Genomic DNA, 21,630 nt, shown 5'->3' on the forward strand with positions numbered 1-21,630 from the left:
CTCTGTTCATCACAGCTCCAGCAAAATACTGCTGGAACATGAAAATAATTCAGGCCTTTCTTAATTAATTATGGAAACTCAGATTTTTGTGGTTTCCTCAGGTCTCAGCTTTTTGAATCCCAGCACACACAGAATGATGCAGTCTGGTTTCTCCTACTGTAGAGGAGAATTTATCACATAGGAGCTCAAACTGCTTCACCAATTCCTCATTTTAGAAAGGATGTTACTAAAGGTAACCTGCTAAAGTTCTGCCATCTGGATTTTGCGATATTTTGTAGAATGCTACTGGTGAACTATCAGATGTCTGGCATGAATGGCTGTTGAGAGCAGTCCTGTCCTAGTACCTGTGTCAGCAGCTCTGATGTGGTGTGATGGTGATGGGAAGCAGATGAAGTGGGAAGAAGAGGCTGGCAGAACGGAAAGTCTCTGGCTTTGGCTGTGGGTGTAAATCTTCGATTCTTGCTATGTGTCTGGCTGGGTAAGCAGAACAGTGTAGCCCTTCTAAATGGCAGGAAGCTTGGATTTGGACTTGTTTCAGCTGGAAGACCTAGACCCGGACCTGTCTAAGAGTCATACGACCAGCCATGCAACAGTTTTTTCACAGCTATTTAACTTGCCTTTTAGAGGCCTTAAATGTATATGTCTTTTGGATCTGAATCTGTAGCTTTAGGTTAGTAGCTTTAAAATATCTCCAGGTGGTGATGATCTGGACCATCTTGCAATGTCCATAGGGTAGATGATTTCCACCCTCTGGGGACACAAGCCCTTTCCGTAGTTTGCAGTCTTGGGGTCATACCAGATCCTTCTCTGTGCTGCCTGTCTCTCGGCTGCTGACCTGGAGTCTGTCACTCTTGCACGGGCACTGCTCCTCTCCCGAGTCCCCTCTCCTCCATCAGGACTGCTGCAGCCCTTGCTGCCTGTAAGGAGCGTTGCTGCAGGCAGTGCCCTGCGTTTGAAGTGCAACAGGTTGATGCTTGCGGGCTGTTTAGTTCTGTGCCCTGTGCTGCCTTCCATCTGCCTTTGGGCATGGCTTAAATAGCTGGTAATTACTTATAAGCCCTTGGTGGCCGGGGCCTGGGCTATTTTAGAAGCTGCTTCTCCCTGCATGCCCTGTTGTGGAAGTTGCGGCCGGCTGGAATGGCCCATCGCCCCTCGCTGCGGTGACCTCCTCTCCTGGGTGTGTTGCAGGGAATTTCGGGGGGGAGAGCTCTCAGCTCTGGCATGCAGTCCCTTGGGCTGCCTGCCAGGGCCTAAATTTGGTGACCTTTAGGATGTGGCAGAAGATGCATTTGTAAACCTTGGTTATAGTAACTGGGAGACAAGCAGAAAATGCTGGGGGAGGGAGGAACATTTTTTACAGACAAGCTGTTTGCCGTCTGTTTGATTTTTAGGACCAGCAGCTAGTAGGTAAATAGACTAACAAATCCTGTGACAATTGCAACTGTTGCTCTTTAATAAAATTTAAAACAAAAAAATTATACAGATTTCCTCTAGGAGAGCGAGCACACGTGTGACCGCCAGAAGTGCTGTGACTTCTAATGCTGGCTCGGACACTTGCTCTGCTCTCTACTTTGCTGAAATCATCTAGTTTCCCTTCTGTAAAATGAGGGCAGTCATATTTTAAAGGTGTCTAGAAATGGTTGCTGTATCATTACCCGTGTAACTTGTGTGTGGTTTTGTTTCTTTTTAAGGAAGAGCGAACAAGCCAAGCCCTGCGGTCCACCAGTTGTGTGGGTTACACAAGAATGTGGTTTCATGTTATACCTAATTTGGTATAACTGTGGGATGCATCTCCCACCCCATTCTTCACACCGGCTCTAATGATAGCGTTGTGGCAGGTTGAGCTGGGTTCAGCCTGCTGACCAGTGGTGAACTACCCAGTTTTTGTTTGCTTTTGGTTGTTTAGTTTTGATGGGTGAGGACTTGGACTGGTGAGCTGAACTGACTCACCGTGGGGCTGCTTCATCATCCCGCCCTGTGCCAGGGACGCAGCAGGACATGCGTCTGGCTGGAGGAGGGGACAAGCAGGGTAGCCCCACAGTGCTAATAACACAACTGGGAAAGGTACCCCTGTTTCCTCACTGCAGGGCCTTCCTGATGAGAAGGGCTGTTTGGTGGTTTGGTTTTGACAACCAGTACTTGTGAAGGGGTGCAGATGTTCGTGAAGATCTGCTGGTGAATATTTGCATTGCTGGTGTTGCAGGTTTGCAGTGTGCTCTTGCTCTCTCTGAATGTGGCTGATCTGCAGAGATGAAAAGATCGTCTTTCTGCTTTCCTTCCAATTGTTTCTGCTAATTTAGCATCAGTTTGAAGCTTTGTCTTTGCTTAGAGGTCGAATGGCCAGGGACAAGGCTCTTTATTTTTACTGTGTGGTAAAGGTGACAAGGTCAGTCCCACTGGGGTTTGTAGGGTTTGTCCCGCCTAATTTATCTCGTGTATAAAGGGTAGGTTTTCCATCACCTATAGCTAATGCATGTTAGTAACACTAGGTCAAAAAATACCCCTTTTCAGCAATGAAACAAGGTCTCTGTTTCTAAATGCATTTTCACCACAATGGATAGGGATGTCTTTGCAGTTCCAGCCATGTGGAAAAGCCTTCTTAGCTCTCTGTTTTAACACCCTATCTCATTAGACATCTCAGAGGAAAGCATCTCACTTGACCTGCAAACACAGATCATTCCACCGGGTACTTTGCAAGACTTCCTGAGTGGCACTGCATCTCTTCATACCAGGAAACAGACAACTTTCTGGTGAAACAAACCTTGAACTTAAGCAAGCTTTTCTTTTCTGCTTCTTTCAGAAATCAATAAGCATTTGAAGATGACAACCTCATGGAGCGACAGACTCCAGAATGCAGCAGATCTCCCTGCAAACATGGATGGGCATGCTCTGAAAAAGTACCGCCGGGAAGCCTATCACCGGTAAGTTGTTCACGTAACCCCAAAACTAAAGTGCTGAGACAGAGGGAAGTAAACTAAGCATAAAACCCGCATTTCTTGTTTTTTGCTTGTTGGTAAAACAGAACAGTCGTTCTTACCTTCCTTGCAGAAGTGTTAGTAGAAGAGAACTTAGAAGATAGCACAGTGTTGGCTTGCAGGAATTTACAAACAGCAGAGTTGAGATACATGTACTAGAGCAAGTGAGCGTATGCTTTCCTAATGCAGTCGAAAGATTAATCAAAGTTAGATTTTGGGATAGAAGCTTTCAAGTCAAGAAATACCCAGTGGCAGAAGTGTTATAGTAATTATTGCAGTGCACACTGGGAGAGCATAGCCTTAGACACTGGAATGCACAAATACAAATAAGGAGAAAATCAAATGGGATCAGAAATTAGGTGTTTGAGAATTATATCTAGTATGATTAATTGTGGGTGCCACAGGAGCATGTAGAAATACTAGGCAAGATCTCAGCCTCCTTTTCTGTGGTAGGTGTGCCTAAAACCGTCTTTGCTGTAAAACAATTACAGTCTAAATAAACAAGATAGAGTACAGAATAAAATAAATGTTATCACTCTCATTTTATAGTTTGGGAATCAAAGTACAGACACTAGATTGTTTTCACAAGATCACATTGGAGATTTGGTTGAGCCAAGAATTTAGCCCACAGCTCCCAAGGTTCCAGGCATAGAACATGAAAGATGGATGCAGTCTGTATCCTTATCAGATGTCTGGACTGTTACGGAGTTAAAAACAACCGCATCGAGTAATTGTCAGTATTCTGTTTGTGGGAGGTGTATCTTCGAAGTTTAGCTTGTTTAATTTGAGAAGTCATGCCGTATGATGATCAGAGTATATTCAGCAGGAGTCGGGGAGATGTATGTCTGATATAGAAACAGAAGAAGAAGTCAAGTTTCCCAACCTCATGTTTAAATGCCACATTGCATTTGTGATTCATATATGGTGGTATTTCTGAGGAAGTGTTTTGGAAGTGTTAGATATCTTTTGATTCTCCAAATGCAATCTAATTAGAGAAAAACGCCTTAGCATCATATGATAGGCCAGGTTGTGCAAGTTGCAGTGTCTAAGGCTAAGTAATGGATCCTGTGATGCATTTCTGAAGCTTTCCAATTTCCAGTGAATGTGTTTGGGCACATCTTAAGTGGTGGCATTATTTGAGTCTCTCTGTGTCAGCTGGTTTGTCAGATATGGAAACATCTAATGAATGTAACTATACATAGCACGTAAAAAGAGAGGGATTTTATACCATTCCCTGGCAAAAAATCTTCACCTTGTTGAAGTCACTGTCAGGTTTACCTTTGTGTCATAATGTTGCTTATGACTTTAGTTGTGTTACTCCTGATTTAGACTGATGGAAATGATGTCATACTAAGACCTGTTTTTTTCTTTCTAAATATTTCCTCAACATTTGTTATGGTTAGGTGCTGACAGTCTGCTAAGTGTTGTACAAGATCCAAAAGAAGCAGTACTTGCCCTTAAGAGCTCACACATTCAAGTCCTCACCATGTTTGCCCTTAACTCGTGTAAGAAATCTTTACCTTCAGAAAGAATTTCCTTATGGAAGATGAGAGTGCACTCATATAAAGGAAGGTTTCCCACAAGGAGCTGGGATCTGGTAGTCCAAAATTAGCCTGTGGTACAGTTTAAGTACCCCTTTTTAGAATCTAGAAATGTCTTATTCAAAACATTGAGCAGAAATGTTGCTAGCACTTCAGATTTTCATGGAAAGCACAACATTGGAAATACATTAATGGGTGGCACATTTTTGTTTTGAAATTACTATCCTCTTTTAAAAAGAGAGAGAGAGGGAGGGAACGGGAGAGAATGAGAGAACCTGATGCCAAGACTGTAGTATAAATCTGTGCTATTAATGGCTTTGGTGTACCAGTTTCATGGGAGTTATTTTGATAATCCAGTATTGTAAGAATCTGAAACAACCTCATTCCAGAGGCAGTGTTGTCAGATTTCTATTTCTGGTATTTTTTGAGATCTTAGTGTTAACAGATGTGATGTTACTTAAAAGATAAGTGCAGACTTAACATGATAGAGTAGGACTGAAGTTATTTCCCCTTGTTGTTTTACATTATATTTTTTAGTATTTTAGTAATTGTTCAGACATAGAATATGTGTGCTGGTCACAGCCACCAGTTCTAGGATGTAAATTTGTTTCAGTGAGGTCCAAGTATGCTCTGACTCTTGGATATTGCTGAAGCACTGTCAATTTTATGAAAAAGAGAGATATAAAAGACAAAGCATTCATTGTCAAGATTCTTTTCTTTCTCTTCCTTCCTTTTACTTTCTCTTTGTTCTTATTTATCTTTCACTTTCTCTCTTTTTTCTGTCTCTTTTTCTTCTTACTCTAGCAGCTAAAGAAAAAAAACTTGAAAACATGAATCTAAAGTGACTTAGAAACAAGAACAATAAAAAAGAATATTGAATTTAAAACTATTAAATTTTTTTACCTTAAGGCTGGTTGCAGTGATTTTATGGGCCCGATCTGGAAGGCTGGAGGAGCTTGGCAGCTGGTCCACATTTACAGATGAGCATAACTGGGGCTAGATTTTGATACCAATGTTGGAAGCCCAGTTGGGCTCAAAGTCATTCATTGGGATTTTCTAAATGCTGCTAGTAATGCTTGGTTTTCTGAAGTATGAAATTTTAAAAACTTGTTTCACTGTTTGTTTACTTCATGCTTACTTAAATATCAGTGGAGATACCTCGACCAATTGATTTCCCTTTCTGGTTCTCATGAACTACACCAGATTTGGTATGCTTGAGTTGTAAATGTTGAAGCAGCATAAAATAAGGAGAAAAGTTTCCAATCCGAGCAAAATAATTTATCTTAAAAAATAAAAATAATGTTCTCGTGGGCATGAAACTTTTAAAAAACTTCATAAAAAATTATCTCTGAAGATGCCACTCTAACAGTCATATTTTACTGTGGTCGTTCATACTAGGAATGTGTTTTTTCAGGTGTTGCACTTCTTATTGTATTACACTTGATGGATGGATGTTCAACATATAATATTGTTGGCAGAATCCCAGTTGAGACTGGTTTAACTGGTGTCATGCATACTGACTCAGAGTATGATGAGTGTATCATAATCATGTCTGAATGCCATAGGCAAGAATGTTCAAATATTTATAGCTGATTCCCTCTTGTAGCTGTCTTCCTCCCAAAAGTTTTGCTTGGTGTTTGGATCAGTTTGTGTAGCTGCTTAAGAAATTAGAGTATTGAGGTTATTGATGAACTAAGCAAAGCTTGCGAATATGAACACGTATGCTATACGGTAGAGTTCAAGGGCCGTGAAAGCAACATCATGAATCAGAAGAATCTGTAGGTGAGGAGAAGCGGTGGGGTTTTATCTTCAGGGTATTTCTGATGACTTTAGCTAAGGCTTTTGGTTAGCTAGTGTTACTATCCGCCACAAACCTCGTTATACAACATTGTTGGCGCCTGTTGGAGGTGAGGTCTAAAGATGAATTAATATACAAGCTAGATGTTATTCATTCTCTAGCAGAGGTCACTGGTAAGAGGATACTGCATTACTGTGCTATTGGCAACATACGTTTTAATTCGGAAATAAAATGGATGTGTAGCTGTTAGGTGGCTTTTCCTTAGTGTGTGTTGTTGTGAGGCCACCTCCCTCATGCACTGCTTGTTGACTTTTCTGGGTAGAGGATAATCACTAGGCCATTTGTTCTGGAGGAGTACCGTCATTTAACGTGATTGTAATTAGGCAAGAACTAGGTTGACTCTGAGCCACCAAATTGCCCTAGTGTCTATTTTTTAACTTGGAGTGAGCACTTCTAGGCACCCTCTGGATTATCTCACATAGCTCTTTAGGGTTTAAATAGCAACCACATCTAGTTAAAGCAAATAATGGAAAAAGTTGGTGTTCCATCCACTCTTGTTACTGACAGTTACCAAGATCCAGGAAACAGGTATTTGCATTTACTTTTATTCCGTGCTTTTGACTTAACAGGGCAGTAAGGCTGAGATGGCCTTTTTGTTAAACATACGGACTTTGGGATGCTTTTACCATTTTTCATCAGAGTAATTTGAGACTTCTCGTCCTGAACACGAGGTTTCTGTTGTTGTTGTAGTTTTGTTTTCTTGCTCTGTTGTTTACTGGCTAGCGCAGGGGATGTGGCATCGTGATTCCTAATCGTAATTGTCCTGACCGGTCATAGAGTATTGAATAAGTTGCTTCATAGTTTTGTGCTTCAATTTGCTTGCAAAGCATCTTACGGGGGTAATATGAGTTAAGTGATTTAAGCTGTTAATATGCACTGAGATCCTGGGTAAAAAAAATGGTGTATACTTTAATAACGACAAAGCAAAAGGATTACCAATCGGTTGTTTTGATTTCTAGAGTTAAAGATGTATTTTAGTTTGTTCGAATTTGTAAACTGTGGGCTATTCACCGCTAATCTTGTTTCTTCACTTTATTGATACCGGATCATCCGTGATTTCAAACAGGTGGAAATGTTATATAAACTAGGCTATGAGGCTTGAAACTGTTTATCTATTTGTGCAGCTATATATAAATTCTCTTTACAATGATTGGTTCATTGAGGTGGCAAATGTGAAAAAAATCTTTAGCTGTCTGAAAATGCTCTTTTCATCAGACATGTTCGGATAGGCGATGTGTGGTATTTTCATGTAACTGTAAATGAGGTGGCTCTGTAGGCACTTCTGGCTGCGGTCTGCCCTCATACGTCTTTGTGCAGCCTCCTTGGACGCGTGTGGCAGCATGTGTGTAGCGGAGGGCAGCATGTGGCTTTCTGTATTTACTTTGCTTCGGACATTGGAGAGAGGAGGGAGAGGGAGTGTTAAGGCGGCAGAATGGGCGAGCTTATGAGAAAGCAGAACAGTTGCCAAATTAATAATAAAGAAATTACATTGAAAATGTCCCATGATTCCTAGCTTTAATAGTTTCACAGAGCAGACGGGTGTTATTTTGGGATGGAATCCATATGTGAGCTTCTTGGCACTTTGCTGTTGCCTGGGAAGAAAACCCAAACAATGGAAACAGAAATGGCCAAGGCTATCTCCTTCCATCTGATTCCTGCTGAAGTTCAGAGGCAAGTGCTCATAGTCGTGTTTCTGGATACAGCCTCATCAGACTTTTAAGTTCCAGTCGTAACCTGATTTTCCAGTTTTTTCACTTGTCACTATAATTGTGCAAGGACGGTTAGTCTTGTGAAATTGCAGGGCACTATGTTGGAAATGTTACTAGAAGTGGCTAGGAAATTTTTATGCCCTTCTTCTGTCTTCCCTATCTGATACTGTTCCATCTGTCTAAAGTCATCTCGAGCCCAAACACTATCTGTAAATACGATTACAAGCATACTGACCTGTCAGAATATTCTTTTTCAGTTGAAGAAGGAATAAAATGGAACTCTGAAAATCTAACATTGTAAAAGGAAGACCAAAATAGTATGATAAATAATACTTTATGGAGTGGTCATTACCTGCCTAAAGAGGCAAGAGTCAGCAAAAGAATGATTACATTGGTTTTAGTAGTTTAAAGCAGTTTATTATCCCCTCTAAGACAGGTACCAAAGCATCCAGCACCCAAAGACAAGACATTCTGATATATCTTAGTATCTTCTTAAGATTGCTCACATGATTTGTGCCAGATAAGTAAGGTCAGTGAGGGATTCGTCTGAGTTCACTGCTGTTGGTGGAAGTCACCTGTAACCAGAACTATAATGTCATGTAGTGAGACACCTCTCCCAGCCACACAACATCTGGGGACTAGCTAGTGATACTGAGAACATCCAGTTGCCGTAAGAGTAGTGGGATTTTTTTTCCTTATTAGCCTTTTTAAAGAGGCCATGGGGAACTTGGACATGGGCGGCTATTAAAAGCTAATCCATTTAGTTCCCTCTTCTTTCTTTTTAACTCTTCTAGCTTATTAAAACATGGAAGTTGTCCATAAAGTGAACATTAACCAAAGTGCCTAAACTTTGAGGAAGCAGGAATCTGAGCCTTCTGGTGAGTTAGTCCCTGTTTCGTGGCTGGCTCGAGCCCAACTGTCCACCACAGTCTTTTTTAAACACACATGTAAGTCGCAATTAGCCAGCTCCCACTGTATTTGCTGTTCCACTCAGCAGTGTTGCAAGTTTCTTTGTATTTATTACTCTCCTGACAAAGAATGCTAGTTGCTGCAAGGTATTTCTAGACACATTTGGAAAATCATTATAAAAGTGCTCTGTTCCAGAAACCTCGCCTCACATTGTTCATTTTCTTGCTATGAGGAGTTGTGAGCCACGTGCCAAGTTCCTCCTTAGATGTATAATTCTGTGCATTTTGTTTATTTCATCGGTCATATTACAAGAATATTATACATGCAGATTTCATTCAGGACACAGAATGCTTTTGAGATTTTGCACAAATAAAATAAAAACATTTCTCCCTCTCTGCATTCGCTCCTCTCCTGTGTTACTCGAGAAGAGTTGGGATTTAGGTTCCTGCCTCAGAACTGATTAACAAGAACAGTAACAAACCCAAGATCAGTTCTCTTGTAAAGACATAAAGGACTGTGAATTGCAGTGTTGATATCAGGGCTCCGTGACTCCCTTTATGCATGCTCAGCAGTTCCTTCTTTCTTGCAATACAACACATTTTTCTCTTATCCAGCACAATTCGTAGAGCTCAAAAAGAAAATAAATACTGTCATCACTGAGAGCCTTCTGCTGTGGCCAAGCCGCAGGGTTTAGTCTTTGAGGAAGAACTCATTAAGGAGGAAATGTGCTTCATGGTTTCCCTTAAACAGCTCCTCAAGTCCATTTTTCTAAAGGTGTGGATCTGTGGCAGGCTAAGCCATCCCAAGTCCAGGCTGCTGCCTCTCCACTCCCATCTGTGCCCATTGGGCTGGGTATGGTCCCTCAACTGGCTTCCCCACAAGCACCGACACCTTGGACCACTCCAGCCACACTGTACAGGGATTGCAAAACTGTGGGAGATTCACAGGAATATTCCTCCAAGCAGAAATATAAACCTTGGTTTTTCATCAGGAAGGAAGGATGAAGGCAAGAGAAAGGCAATGTCCTGTTGAAGGAGATGCTCTGGTTGCAGGCAGGTGTGGAGCTGGGGAGTTGGGTTTAGGCAATACCCACCTCTGCCTCTCAGCGCAAGGAACGGAGATGGTGTTCCCATGCTATGCCTGCAGTTTGATTTGTCTTACTGCCCAGTGCTGTTAAATTTTTAGATCAGCTTAATCTTTAACTCCAGTGCTCCTAGTTAAAACTATTATTTTCTGAATGGAAAAAAAAAAAAAATCAGGGGGAGGGAAAGTGTGATTTCTTCTGAGTCTGGCAAGTGGAAAAATTATTCTAGATTAAAACTCCTTGCCTAAAAACATTGGGTGATTTTAGTTTCCCTCTTATTCTGACTTTATCTCAACTGTTTGTAATCTGGAAGCTGCTTTGATTTTTGTTTGTCTAGATGAGCTGTAAAAAACTTGTCATCTCATCCTTTCCTTTAGAGACCAAAGGATCTTTTCTCTCAGGTGGTTAGGATTCTTAGGGTCGTAGTGTTGGTTTTGCTTTATAGTCATTAAAAACAACTCTTGCCGTTTATCTATACCATGTCTTCTGTGGAGATGTTACATTTTTGTAGCCAACAGACACATTTGACCAGTATTCTTGAAATCAGGCTGAGCGTACCTTCGATTAGGATCTAAGCACAGCTTTGAAATGAGCTAAGTCTGCAGCTTCTGAGAAGCACCTGGCTCTTCCCAGAAACTGTTGTGGTGATTTAATCTCAACTTTTATCTTTAGTTTCTGGGATACTGCAGATATTTACTACTTTGAGTAAACCCCCTGAATTAAGCTGGTCAGCTTCTGGGAGTAAATATTTGTAAGTAGTACTTAGCCCCTTGTGTCTGGGGGGCACCATGCATGGGAGATGTCTTCCTTTATCAGGATTTAAAGTTGAGGTCCTGAGTGCCTGCAAAATAACCCAATATTTGGCTGGGCCTTCACAAGAGAAGCAAAATTGGTTCCAGTTTTTTTTGCCACTGTTTAGTCTGCCATTTAATCTGCCAAGGCATACACGAGTTTAAATTGATTAAAGTGTTCTCATTTCCTGTCCTGAACATGTTGTGTAATAGCCTTCTTTAGCTTTTTAAAATATTTGCTCTGTTTCACTCCAGCACCGGTGGGTAAAGTAATGACCACGTCAAATCCATTGGTAGGATGCCTTGAAATCTGCCGTCCTGTGCACTGCTGGGGCATGGCTAGACCCTGCCACCTACGGTTTCTAGGTCGTAGGCAATATTTATGAGTTGGTGGAGAAAGAGGGGTCTCCACTAGCTGTCACCAAGAGGTGGTGTAGTAATTTTCATATTTTAGTCATGAGACTTATTTTGGAACAAAAATATGCTAATAGATGTTGCTCGTTTCATTGCCTTTAGTAAACTTTTCCAGATCTTCAGTATCAACATGTGCTGTTGGTTTGGGTTCTTTTAAGTGGGGGGGGGGGGGGGTTCAGTTTGTAAATACTCCGAAAGCAAGCGATGAAAAAACGTCAGAGGCTTAGAGATCTTTCCACGGTTTTTGGTCAGTTTGGTGTTGTCATCATCTAAACATAGGCAGGCTGGACTGGAAGAGATCTCTTGGGTCACAGCTCCCTTGTTTTCGCCTTTCACAGCCACTGTCGTATTTCCCTTTTTATAAGCGCATGCAGCTCCATCTTAGTGCTTGTTTTTTGTCCTCATTTGGGAAACTGTTCCCTAATGTTGCAATTCTGAAATGCTCTTCTGAGCTTCTTTAAATTTCCCTTTCTATTCCTGTCCTGTTCAGAAGGACGGAAAACTATGCTCCGGGGGCTAAGCCTAAAGGCGAGAAGAAAATTGCACCCCACAGGTTGGAGAGAAAATGTTGCTGGTGTGCCCCGGAGGTATGTTATTCCTTCTTAAAGCTCTCCACTTTCAGAAACAAACTGCACAAACATGAGATCAGAAATTGTGTGCTCAAATTAGCTAATAAATAATGCTTCCTGGCATCAGCAGCAACAGAACGTAATCATCTTCATTATACAAAGTATGAGACTGTGTTTAGTACCAAACAGCATTTTGCGTTGGCCTCTTGTAAATCAGAGCTATCTCGATGTTAGAAGACAAACACGGATTCAAACTGCAGATTCGGATAATTTGCTCCACCTACTCAAAAGCCAGCTATTTTAGGAGTGAATTTTAGTGATTTACGATCCCATCTCATATTTCCAAAAGGCATTTCTTTACCAGTTTCCAGTTTTTTTCCCATCACTTTGTCTTGTTTAGGTAATACATAAATCTATCGGGAAAGAGCGTCGTCTGTAACCTCTGAGGCCCCTTAGTGACAAGCCCCATTGTCAAAGGCAGGCACTTTGCCAGGAAACTGTGACTCCCGGAGAGAGTGTGCAAGGTTAGGGGGAAAGCATACTATTGCCAGAGAAACTGTATTCCAAGTGGATTTGTGTGGAACAACAACGATATCCAGTGACTGGTTAAATTAGCCACAGATGTGTTTTCTAGAACACTGTCCAAGAAGATATACAGTACTTTAAGGCTTGGTTCAGACATAATGATCTTCTGAAGTCAAATCAGATCCAAGCAAAATTGCATTGGTACTAGGGAAGTTATAAAGGAATTGTGTAATATGATTCAGACAAGTAGATGAATCAGACTGCTGCGAACTAAACAAGGAGCACATCGGTGAGAGATGAGGTAAGACGACTTGCATGGAAGTGTGAGAGTTTGATGTTAGCAGTTTGCTGTTAAAATTCGAGCTGCGGCAGATTGACACGGCAGTGAAACGGGCACGTAATGCCGGCCACCTGCCCAGAACGTGCGTGCGGAGAAGAATCTCCCAGTGGTTTCTTTCGGCTTTTCAGAACGTACGAGTGCTTGGTTATGCACTTGCCGTCTCCATTGCTGTATCGCTGTCCCTGTGCCACTCCTCCTACACAGCAGTGCTGCCGATTTCAGTTTTTAAGAGGATAATTACTCTGCTGTGGGCAATGCACTTATTAAATATCAGGAGAATTTTCACATACTGAAATCAGGGTACAGGTGAAGGCTCTGGGGCTTTTCTTATACAGGAGAATTTTGTCTCGGCATCACAGCTCGAGCAGTACGTGGGATTTCTGTCTGGGATCGGTGTTGAGTAGCTCAGCTTCCATCCTGCAGCTGAGTTCTGACTCTCGTTCTTAAGTTCAGATAAGACAGACGGTGGAGAGAAGTCCTGTTGAATTACAGATCTGATGTATGGTTTAAACTTCTGGGGAAACATAAGCAGCTGAGTTACTGTAGTAGTTGGAACAGGAAGCAAGAAAAGCTTTTGTTGTATTCTCTGACCTATTTCTTTACCACGTTATTTACTTGAACTAAATTGGATATGGTGTGTTAAAATGTTGTCATCAAAAAGGGCCTGGAAGTATTCAGCTTACGCTCTCATTGCAATAAGCATTAATAGTAAAAGTGGAATTTAAAAATAGCAGTTTTGTTGAGGAGTTGCAGGGGAGTTATAAATAAAAAAAAATTTTCACAATAGAAATAGCATATTCTTGTGGATGAAAATTTATCTCAGTCACTGTTTTTCAGAGCTTTATTAAATATTTTGAATGCTGTTTGTGTAAATGTGGAAACGGATCTGTTTAGGTTTGCTTTGAATTTCCAGATATAGTTCCAAAGATGGCTCAAATGCTATGAGTTTATTCACAGAAATGTTATTTTCTTTTTCTTTCCTTGTTACCTCTTTGTAATAATTTGTTTTAATTGAGCAAGTTGTATTGCTTCCCATCCCCTGCTTCCAGTTTCCTCTCACTCGAGCTCTGAATTCTGCTTCAGGAGATTTTGCACGTCTATTCTTAGGAATTTTTGCAGGTCACATGCAAAGCCGTGTGTGTCTGTGCATGCATGCGTGTATGCCTTTAGACAGCATACCAATAATTAGAATAACCCTGCAAAGTCATGGCTTTGCTTCAGGAGAACTCATGGCAAAAAATGAAACATGCCTCCGTTTTCAGGTATATTTGCTGATTTTGACCTAAGAGAGCCTGACATCCTGACAGCTGGCAGAATGTATTTGTTCTAAAACATGATTATTTTGAAAATGCTCATACCTATGGCTTTATTTCTTTTCTCTTTACAGGGTCTTTGTAAACAGAAGTTTAGCCATGGAAAAGATAAAGTGCTTTGGTTTTGATATGGATTATACACTTGCTGGTGAGTATCTTCTTAATTTTTTTTTGTCATTGACTTAGTTTGGAATATTGCCTCTTGTTGAGCAAAAACCAGTTACTGGTTGGGCAACTCCAGTTGGCAGGTGCTGCTTCTGTTAGCAAATACATTGTTCACTATTCATTGCACTTTTCATTTTAGGTGTTTCCCTTAAATTGGTTATCTGCAAGCGGTATTTGGTCACAAGTGATGTTGCTGTAGTACAGTTTCAAGTGATTATGGGTGTCAAGGAAATCAAAGCTTAAAGTCTAAATTAAGTCTAATTAAGTCTAATTGCTTCCTTAGATTCCACTATATTTTGATATTGCCCCTGGTGCAAGCTTGACTTTGAATAACGAGGTGATTTCTTTTATCCTTGGTGCATATGGCGGGCTATGCCTTTAGCCAGCAGGTTCTCCTGTGTCCTGGGAGGGTCATTTTTCAATAGGTTTTCCTCTTTCCCACTCCTCAGTTGGCCACATCAGTGACTCATTTTGAGAAGAGGCAAGGCAGGGGGAGTGTCTTGTGTGAGCTGAACAAGTTTAATTTAGAAAGCTTTGCCCATTCTTTATGGCAGATAGGCTTTGGGAGGTTGCATAAGACCTTTTAGTTTCATAAAATTTTTTGCATGACTTCTCCATCTCTCAAAGACTCAACAGGCAAGTTCCCTGATACTTTTGATGAAGTGGGGGATAAAGTTACCGTTTTCTCCATAATCAGACTTGCATGATGCTATGTATTTTAAGGAAGGAAGAGATAAAAAGCCCACTTCCACTTTCCTAGGTTATAGGCTGCGACTGAGGATGTCACGTACAATCCTGCCTTTCTCATTACCACTTCCAAGGTTGTGGATAAAAAGTTCCTATCACCCTTGATATTTCAATTTAGAATTGTTGTGAATATAAACTGAGAAAATGTGAGGTAGAGTGTTAGGGTCACCTAATAATAGGTTAATGCAGTATGTCAACTATGGTCATCTAATTACTGTGTCTACTGAGAAGGAATAAGAGATGAGTAATGTGGCTAGGGACAGTGTGAGGGTCACAGGAGCTGGGTCAGTGGCTAAGCGAAGGGCAGGAAGGTTTCCATGTGCTCATGGTTCAACACAATGCTGCAAGGAGCAGTTTTGGAAGCTGTGGCAGGTAATTGCAGTTTATATTTAGATCACTTGCTTTTGTTCTTTTAAGCAGTTATCCATGAGGCAGTAGTTATATATAAAAGGTTTGGTTGTTCAACACCTTATTTATACATCTGTTTAAAGTTCCTGCCACTTTTTAAGTCGTGAAGTGTATCGCTGTTCATCTGTGCTGGATCTGACGGCAGGCGCGTGCTGTCGGTGTTTGTGTTTCCCAGCTGTGACAGCCTTGTGGCAGTGCCTTTAAGAAGCGCAAAACAGTTGCTCAAGAATAAATGCTTAAAAAAAAAAATGTTGCGGGTTTCACTTCTGTAACAGAAAAACAACTTCTGTGCCTTTTGCAAACTGGTGGCATTTCCCAAGGACTCCGGTGATCCCAGGGGGGCTGGCGTGGAGCATGAAGCATTTTGCTAGTTTTCATCTTGACAGAAGGAGAGCTTCAGCACTATCCTCACTTCTCCGACTGTTCATTTTACTCAAGTGTTGCTTGTTCCTGTAAACACAGAGCAAATGTGTTGTTATCCACAAAATGATGCTTGGTTTGATGAGAGGAAAAAATGTGGATGTTTCAAGCATCCTGTAACAGTACCCAGGGACATGGAAACCTGGGGCTTCCAAGGCTGGAAGATCACAGTGCTACAGTTAAGCAAGCAAAGTTGGTGCATTCAGGGGAGTTGAGTGACAGGGTATGGTGCAGAAAAAGAAATGGGACGTGGTCCAAGCAGAAAACTGGAAATCTGGGCCACTCTGGGGTAAGCTGCTGTCCTATGACTTCTTGCGTGGTACAACAGAGATAATAGTTGCAGAACATTTTACAAGGAGTTGTGAGAATGTAATTAGGTTGGAAAGCCCTTTGCAGATGAAAAGCATTATGCCTGGTAAGTACTATTTCCCTTTTTTTCACTCAACTGGGAAATTAACATACAAAATTACCTGTTTGTCTTCTTACCTCTCAGAGTCATCCTTTCTTCTCCACATGGGCTTTTGTTACCTGACCATTATTTGCTCTATATAACTGTCACAAGAAAAATTACATATTCATTGCAGGTGCTTTAAAGAGTGTAGTGTTAGAATATGATTATGATTACAATTAATTAATTGGAAATTATAATGAAGGAGTGGGGCGAGTGAAGTATTACATTAGTATGTTGTAGTGCATTCATTAGACCCTGTTGTGTTTTCTGTCTGGGCATGTTATCCCTTTCACATGGACATGCTACTGTCTAGATTAAAAAAGAAAAAACAATGTAAAAAGCTAGTTTATCTGTAATTTAACATCTGGAAATGGTATCTGCATACCAGATGGTGCATGCTGTGCAGAAGCCTTTTGGAGACCATTCAAGACATGTAAATAGACCAAGGAAGAACGGAAGCATCTCCAGTGTCATCAGCTCCTCATCTAGTTTTCTGCATTTGTACTTTCAGATATTGCTAGGTCACTTTTCTGTAAAGTTGTTCAAAAATATCCCAAGCACAATCTTCATATTCAATGATTGAAGGCAGGCAGAGCCATTGACCCTGCCAAAAACTAAATACCACGTCCTTTCCCCACTCTCTGTCGTGAACTTTCACATCAGAAACAAACTGATGACATTCATCCCATAGCTGACAGTCATATGCTTTGACATCTCAGAAGAAGAATGATTATTTTGGAACACCTTGAATTACCTATTTTGTGGAGAGGAGGCTGTGGTGTCAATAAAAGAAAACACATTGTCAGTCTTCTCTCTTTCTTCTTCCCAAATCAGTGGCCACTGGTAACACCAAGTCTTGCTTAGGAGGTGGTTCAGTACCAGAGAAGTCAGAATCACTTGACTTATTTTGAACTTTAGAAGCTTGAGACAGTTTTGTTCTTGTACTTTATGAGTTTAAGGACACAAGCCTACTTAAAATAACACTGTTTTCTGTCTAAAAGAATCTAATTTTGGTAGGGACGTGGCATTTCTATTTTGAAGTATATTGTAAGAGCTACTACACGCATACTGCAGTGATCATTTGTTCTAATACTAGCATGTCTAAGAATGCCAGCTTGCCAACTGACAGCAATTTAAGTATCATGTTACATTGCACGTAAAATATGATTTCATGCTTTGTTTTATAGGGTAGTGTTTCTTAGCCTTATTAAATTAAAGGACCACTTAACTCAGAATTGAAAAAATTCAAGGCTGTCTGATGTAGCATTGCCACAGTGATATTGTTTGCTTTCAAGTCAAAATTAGGTTAAACTTTGAATTCTTGTTAGTAACTTCTATGTTCTCTCATTGTGTTTGTCTCTTTCCTTGCATAGGGTTGAGAAATACTGTTAATGGGTGGGTTGGGCAAACAAAGTCTTTTTGTCTTGAAGAAAAGAGCCGGAAGGTTTTAGCCTTCTCTTCTGAGAAATAATGGACATTAAATTGCTGAATTTGTAGCCACTGTCATTACAGCTAGAATTAATTTGACTGCTGGGAGCTCAAAATAAAATGAGAGCAAACTGAAATAACTCTTACAGGTTTTAGATTCCTTGTTTCCCCATCAAGGGTTGCTGTTGCATCCTCATGGGGTGAATAAGATCTACATGTACGGAAACTCCCAAGTCTCCCTAGGTTTATGTGCTGGATACACTAATACTAGAGGCTCAGAAATCTCTGTTGTATATGAAGCTGACTGTCCCCTTCCTATTCAATCTGTCTGGTTTGCTTGTGTTAATGAATCACATTTAGTACATAAAAGAATGTTTCTTTTAAGCTAGATGTTATTGGGAGGAAAGCCAAAGGAGGAGGAAGAACGGCAGGGTTTGACTGTGGTTTGTGTGCATAGTTAAATAGTTGCTGCTTAAAATCTTGGAGGGCTTGACGCAAGCAAGAGTCATCAGCTATTTCAGCCCTTGCTGTTAGCGGAGGTTAGGACAAGTTTCTGCGACGTTACACAGCCGTCACCCCAGCAGCCCTTTGTTCTCTGCCACCGACCTTGCTGCCTGCCAGCCAGGGAGCGAGGCCCGTGCCGATTCCCCAGGGTTCCCTTGCTCCTTGGAAAGCGATGGCGTTACACCGGGACCTGCAAATACCTGTGAAGGGCCGCGTTTGCTGTCAGGGCGGAACTGAGAATTTTTGAACAATTCCTGTTTAAATCGTTAAGTTAGAGAGATTTGAGGGTCCTTTTGTAGTGCATTTTTGTTTGCTAAATAGTAGTTTCTTTTATTATCTGAATGATTCATTTCTGCTTATTCATCCCAACTGGCTAGAGGACCAATAGTCAGTAACAATTCTGGTCTACCTTCGTGTTTTACTAGTACTGTCAAAACTGCCCATGCTTTGGTAAAGGAAAATGTTGCATGTAATCCAAAAACTTCACAGCCTTCTCTGTTTTGTGTTTACTGCAAACTGCAGGAAGCAAGATAAAGATATGTGAGTAGAGAGTCTTCACTGCAACACTCACCTGAGACTAGGAGTTGGTGAGGCCCATTGGAAATGCAGCAGAGGGAGATTGGTTTCACAGAGCATTTTATTTGGCTGCCTCCTTCTCCGTGTGAGCTACACTTGTAATTAGTAGGTCTGGATCCAAGTAATGCAGGAGGCCTTGGCATTACTAGGTCTTAAATGGGACAGGTTGCACAATGAGGTGATGGATAGATGTCCCTTGACAGGAGCAGGGCTAAAGCAGTGGAGTTCTCAAACTGACTGTAATTTCACACCGGGCCATTGGCAGATGGAGAGGGAATTAGTAAGAATTACAAACTCAATTGTGCTTGAAAAGATTCCTCTGTGACTACCCTCCTTCTCCAAAAGTTACGGCCTTGTTGAAAGTTTTATCTTCTGTCTCTGAGGTAGATAAGATGTAATATCAGTAGGCAGGATGCTTTAATTTGAAATGCTTTTCCTGTGCGTAAATCACTGCTGCTTCCAGGTTCTCCAGAAATCAATAATAAAATAATCATTGGCTGCTGAAAACTGTTTCAATAAAAAAGAAGGGGAAATGAGGCTTGAAAAAATACTGTTTTTATTGTGTGAAAATATGATTAATACAACATAATCTGATTGGAATACAGCTTGTGTCCTGGAAACATTGCCAATTTAATGCCAAGATTTGGTGCACTGCAAAGATTTTATTGCAAAATTGCTTATGCTTTCAGCTCTAGCATTTCCCTTCTCATCACATGGGAAAAGACACGGGAGAGACAGCTTTAGTCTTTCCCAACTTACTGCAAAGTGCAACGTGCATAAACAGGTTTTGCCCCTTCCTCAAGTAGGCGTTTGTGTCTAAGCCATCCTTGCAGTTTGGAGGAGAGGGAAATATTTTACACCCACATCTTATTTTTGAAATGTTTTTCTTTACCTGTTGACTCTGGAAAAGATGCACTCAACCAGAAGGTAGGATTATCTTGTTGCTGCGTGGGATCTGGGAGAAAAGGTGGCAGCTGATTTGAGAGCTGGTTCTTCAATCGATCCAGTATTTTTATTGTAGCTGAGCTGTATCGGTTTCCTGTGTTTCGGTCTCCACAACTGAGAAATGGGACTGATGAATTTGTACCTTGTATAAAAAATTTCTGGATTGCACAGATGAAAAACAAAGTATAAACGTGGGAGTTTCATACATGAAAGAGTGAACTGAATACTTTTAAAAGCTGCTGAGCTTGTAATGTAAGCAACTACAAAGAAATATTTGTTCTTCTGTTCTGACATTGTTATTGTCTTGTTTATTGGTACTGGACTCCAATACAAATGGTCTAACGAGGCTCTCCTGCTCGGGTTAAAGGTTTGTCTTTAGTTTCATCATGATGTAAGGACTACAGGCTTTGAGGCTCTTTTGGGAAGATACTAAGCACTTCTGCTTCTTTCCCCGTTCCCTGGATAATACAATTCTTTGTGTCATACAGAAATAGGATGGTGGCTAGAGAAAGGAATTCTAGATGTGACAACAGTAGCCTTCAAACTGTCCTAGCAAAAAATGAGAGATGCCTTGACTATTGCACATCTGCTGTCTGCGTTTTCACATTTGCACGTTTCCAGTTTAACAGGTGCAAATTTTGCAGATTTCAGAGGCTGGTTTAGCCATTAGTGTTCTCAAGCTAGAGGCAGAGGGAGAAGCTAAATCGTTCCTAGTATGCTTTGAGCTGGATGTTTTTTCAAATACCAGTGCAGTGCTCGAGTGGCTATTGTCCCTGCTCTCTTTGTGTTGCTGTTCTTCGGCGTTTGACCATTTAAAGCCGTGTAATAAGCAAACCGAGGTCTGGAGCTGTGGGCTCTCACATGCTGGCATTGGGAATGAGGAGTGGAGAAAGCATGTGTTGCTTGCTCCATCCCAGTAAATCACCGACTGACAAACTGCTAATCCGCTGTCTGTGGATTCTTGAAGAATCAGAGCGTTAGACAGAAGCTGCTGAAAGAACAAGTCTTCACAGTGTAAGGAAAGTTTCAAAAGCTGCTATATTCTGTTTTCTTGCTCTTAAAAATAGGAGAATAACACCAAGCTGGGTCAGCAGGCTGTTAGTACACCAACGGCCAAGCCTTGTCTTTGCCAGACAGATGGAAATATTGAGGTATTTTTCACTCTAATAGGCCCCCTTATCTAGTAATCTTAATACCGCAACAGAAGTACTATTAAGTTGCAAATACCCTTGTGATGACACAACAGCTTACTCTGTAGGAGGAACCAAAGCTGAGAGTACAGAAGGCTTTAACTCTGAGATCACATGTGCGCTGTTGCTTTGTGAATGCCTTATTTTAGCACACTACAGAAAAACTTATGTATGTGACTTATTGACAGCATGGGCACTCGTGCTACATATAAGCCCAGGTGCACGCTGTTAAGCAAATGTGTAGCTTTTGAGGCTCAATCTCTTAAGTGAATATGGAAAGAAATAAGAAGCCGGATCTGTTTGGACATTGATACACCTGAATAATGCCTTAGATATAGTGTATAAATGGCTACTATACCTTTAAGTTATTTTATTTCTAGATGCTAGCAAATCATGTTTGAACATGAAGCCCATGCAACTATTTTCTCCCTGTTCAGAAGTCTTCATTGAAGAATTAAGCCCATGTTTTGGCACAGTAGTTTGTTTCCATGGAAATGTAGGGATATTTCCAGTATGGGATTATGACTCCCAGTGGGCTGTATCTGAGAGAGGTAAATTGTGAAGGCCACTTGTTAAGCACAAAAAAAGATTCTCTTGTGTCAGGGAAACCATAAAAAATTCCCGTAAAAGAACAGGTGACTGTGTAGCCATCTTTAAAATATTATACCAGTGCAAAGGAATGTTGTGCCAACTATTAAAACAGACAAACTGAAGTTTCTTTGAAATGCAGAGTCCGTCTGAATTGCTTCTCTCAACATGCAAAATGTG

General features: G+C 41.0%; 1 protein-coding gene across 1 annotated transcript in view; it reads left to right on the forward strand.

Moving 5' to 3' along the window:
* Positions 1-21,630, forward strand: part of NT5C2 (5'-nucleotidase, cytosolic II) — a 62,957-nt gene that overhangs the window by 18,026 nt on the left and 23,301 nt on the right. The window contains exons 2-3 of the mRNA XM_082310355.1: positions 2,801-2,921; positions 14,103-14,176. Coding sequence (XP_082166481.1) covers positions 2,821-2,921; positions 14,103-14,176 — 175 coding nt within the window. The 5' untranslated portion in view covers positions 2,801-2,820. The remainder of the gene's footprint in view (positions 1-2,800; positions 2,922-14,102; positions 14,177-21,630) is intronic.

This window comes from Platalea leucorodia (genome assembly GCF_965183815.1).
Source record: "Platalea leucorodia genome assembly, chromosome: 4".
NCBI lineage: Eukaryota > Metazoa > Chordata > Aves > Pelecaniformes > Threskiornithidae > Platalea > Platalea leucorodia.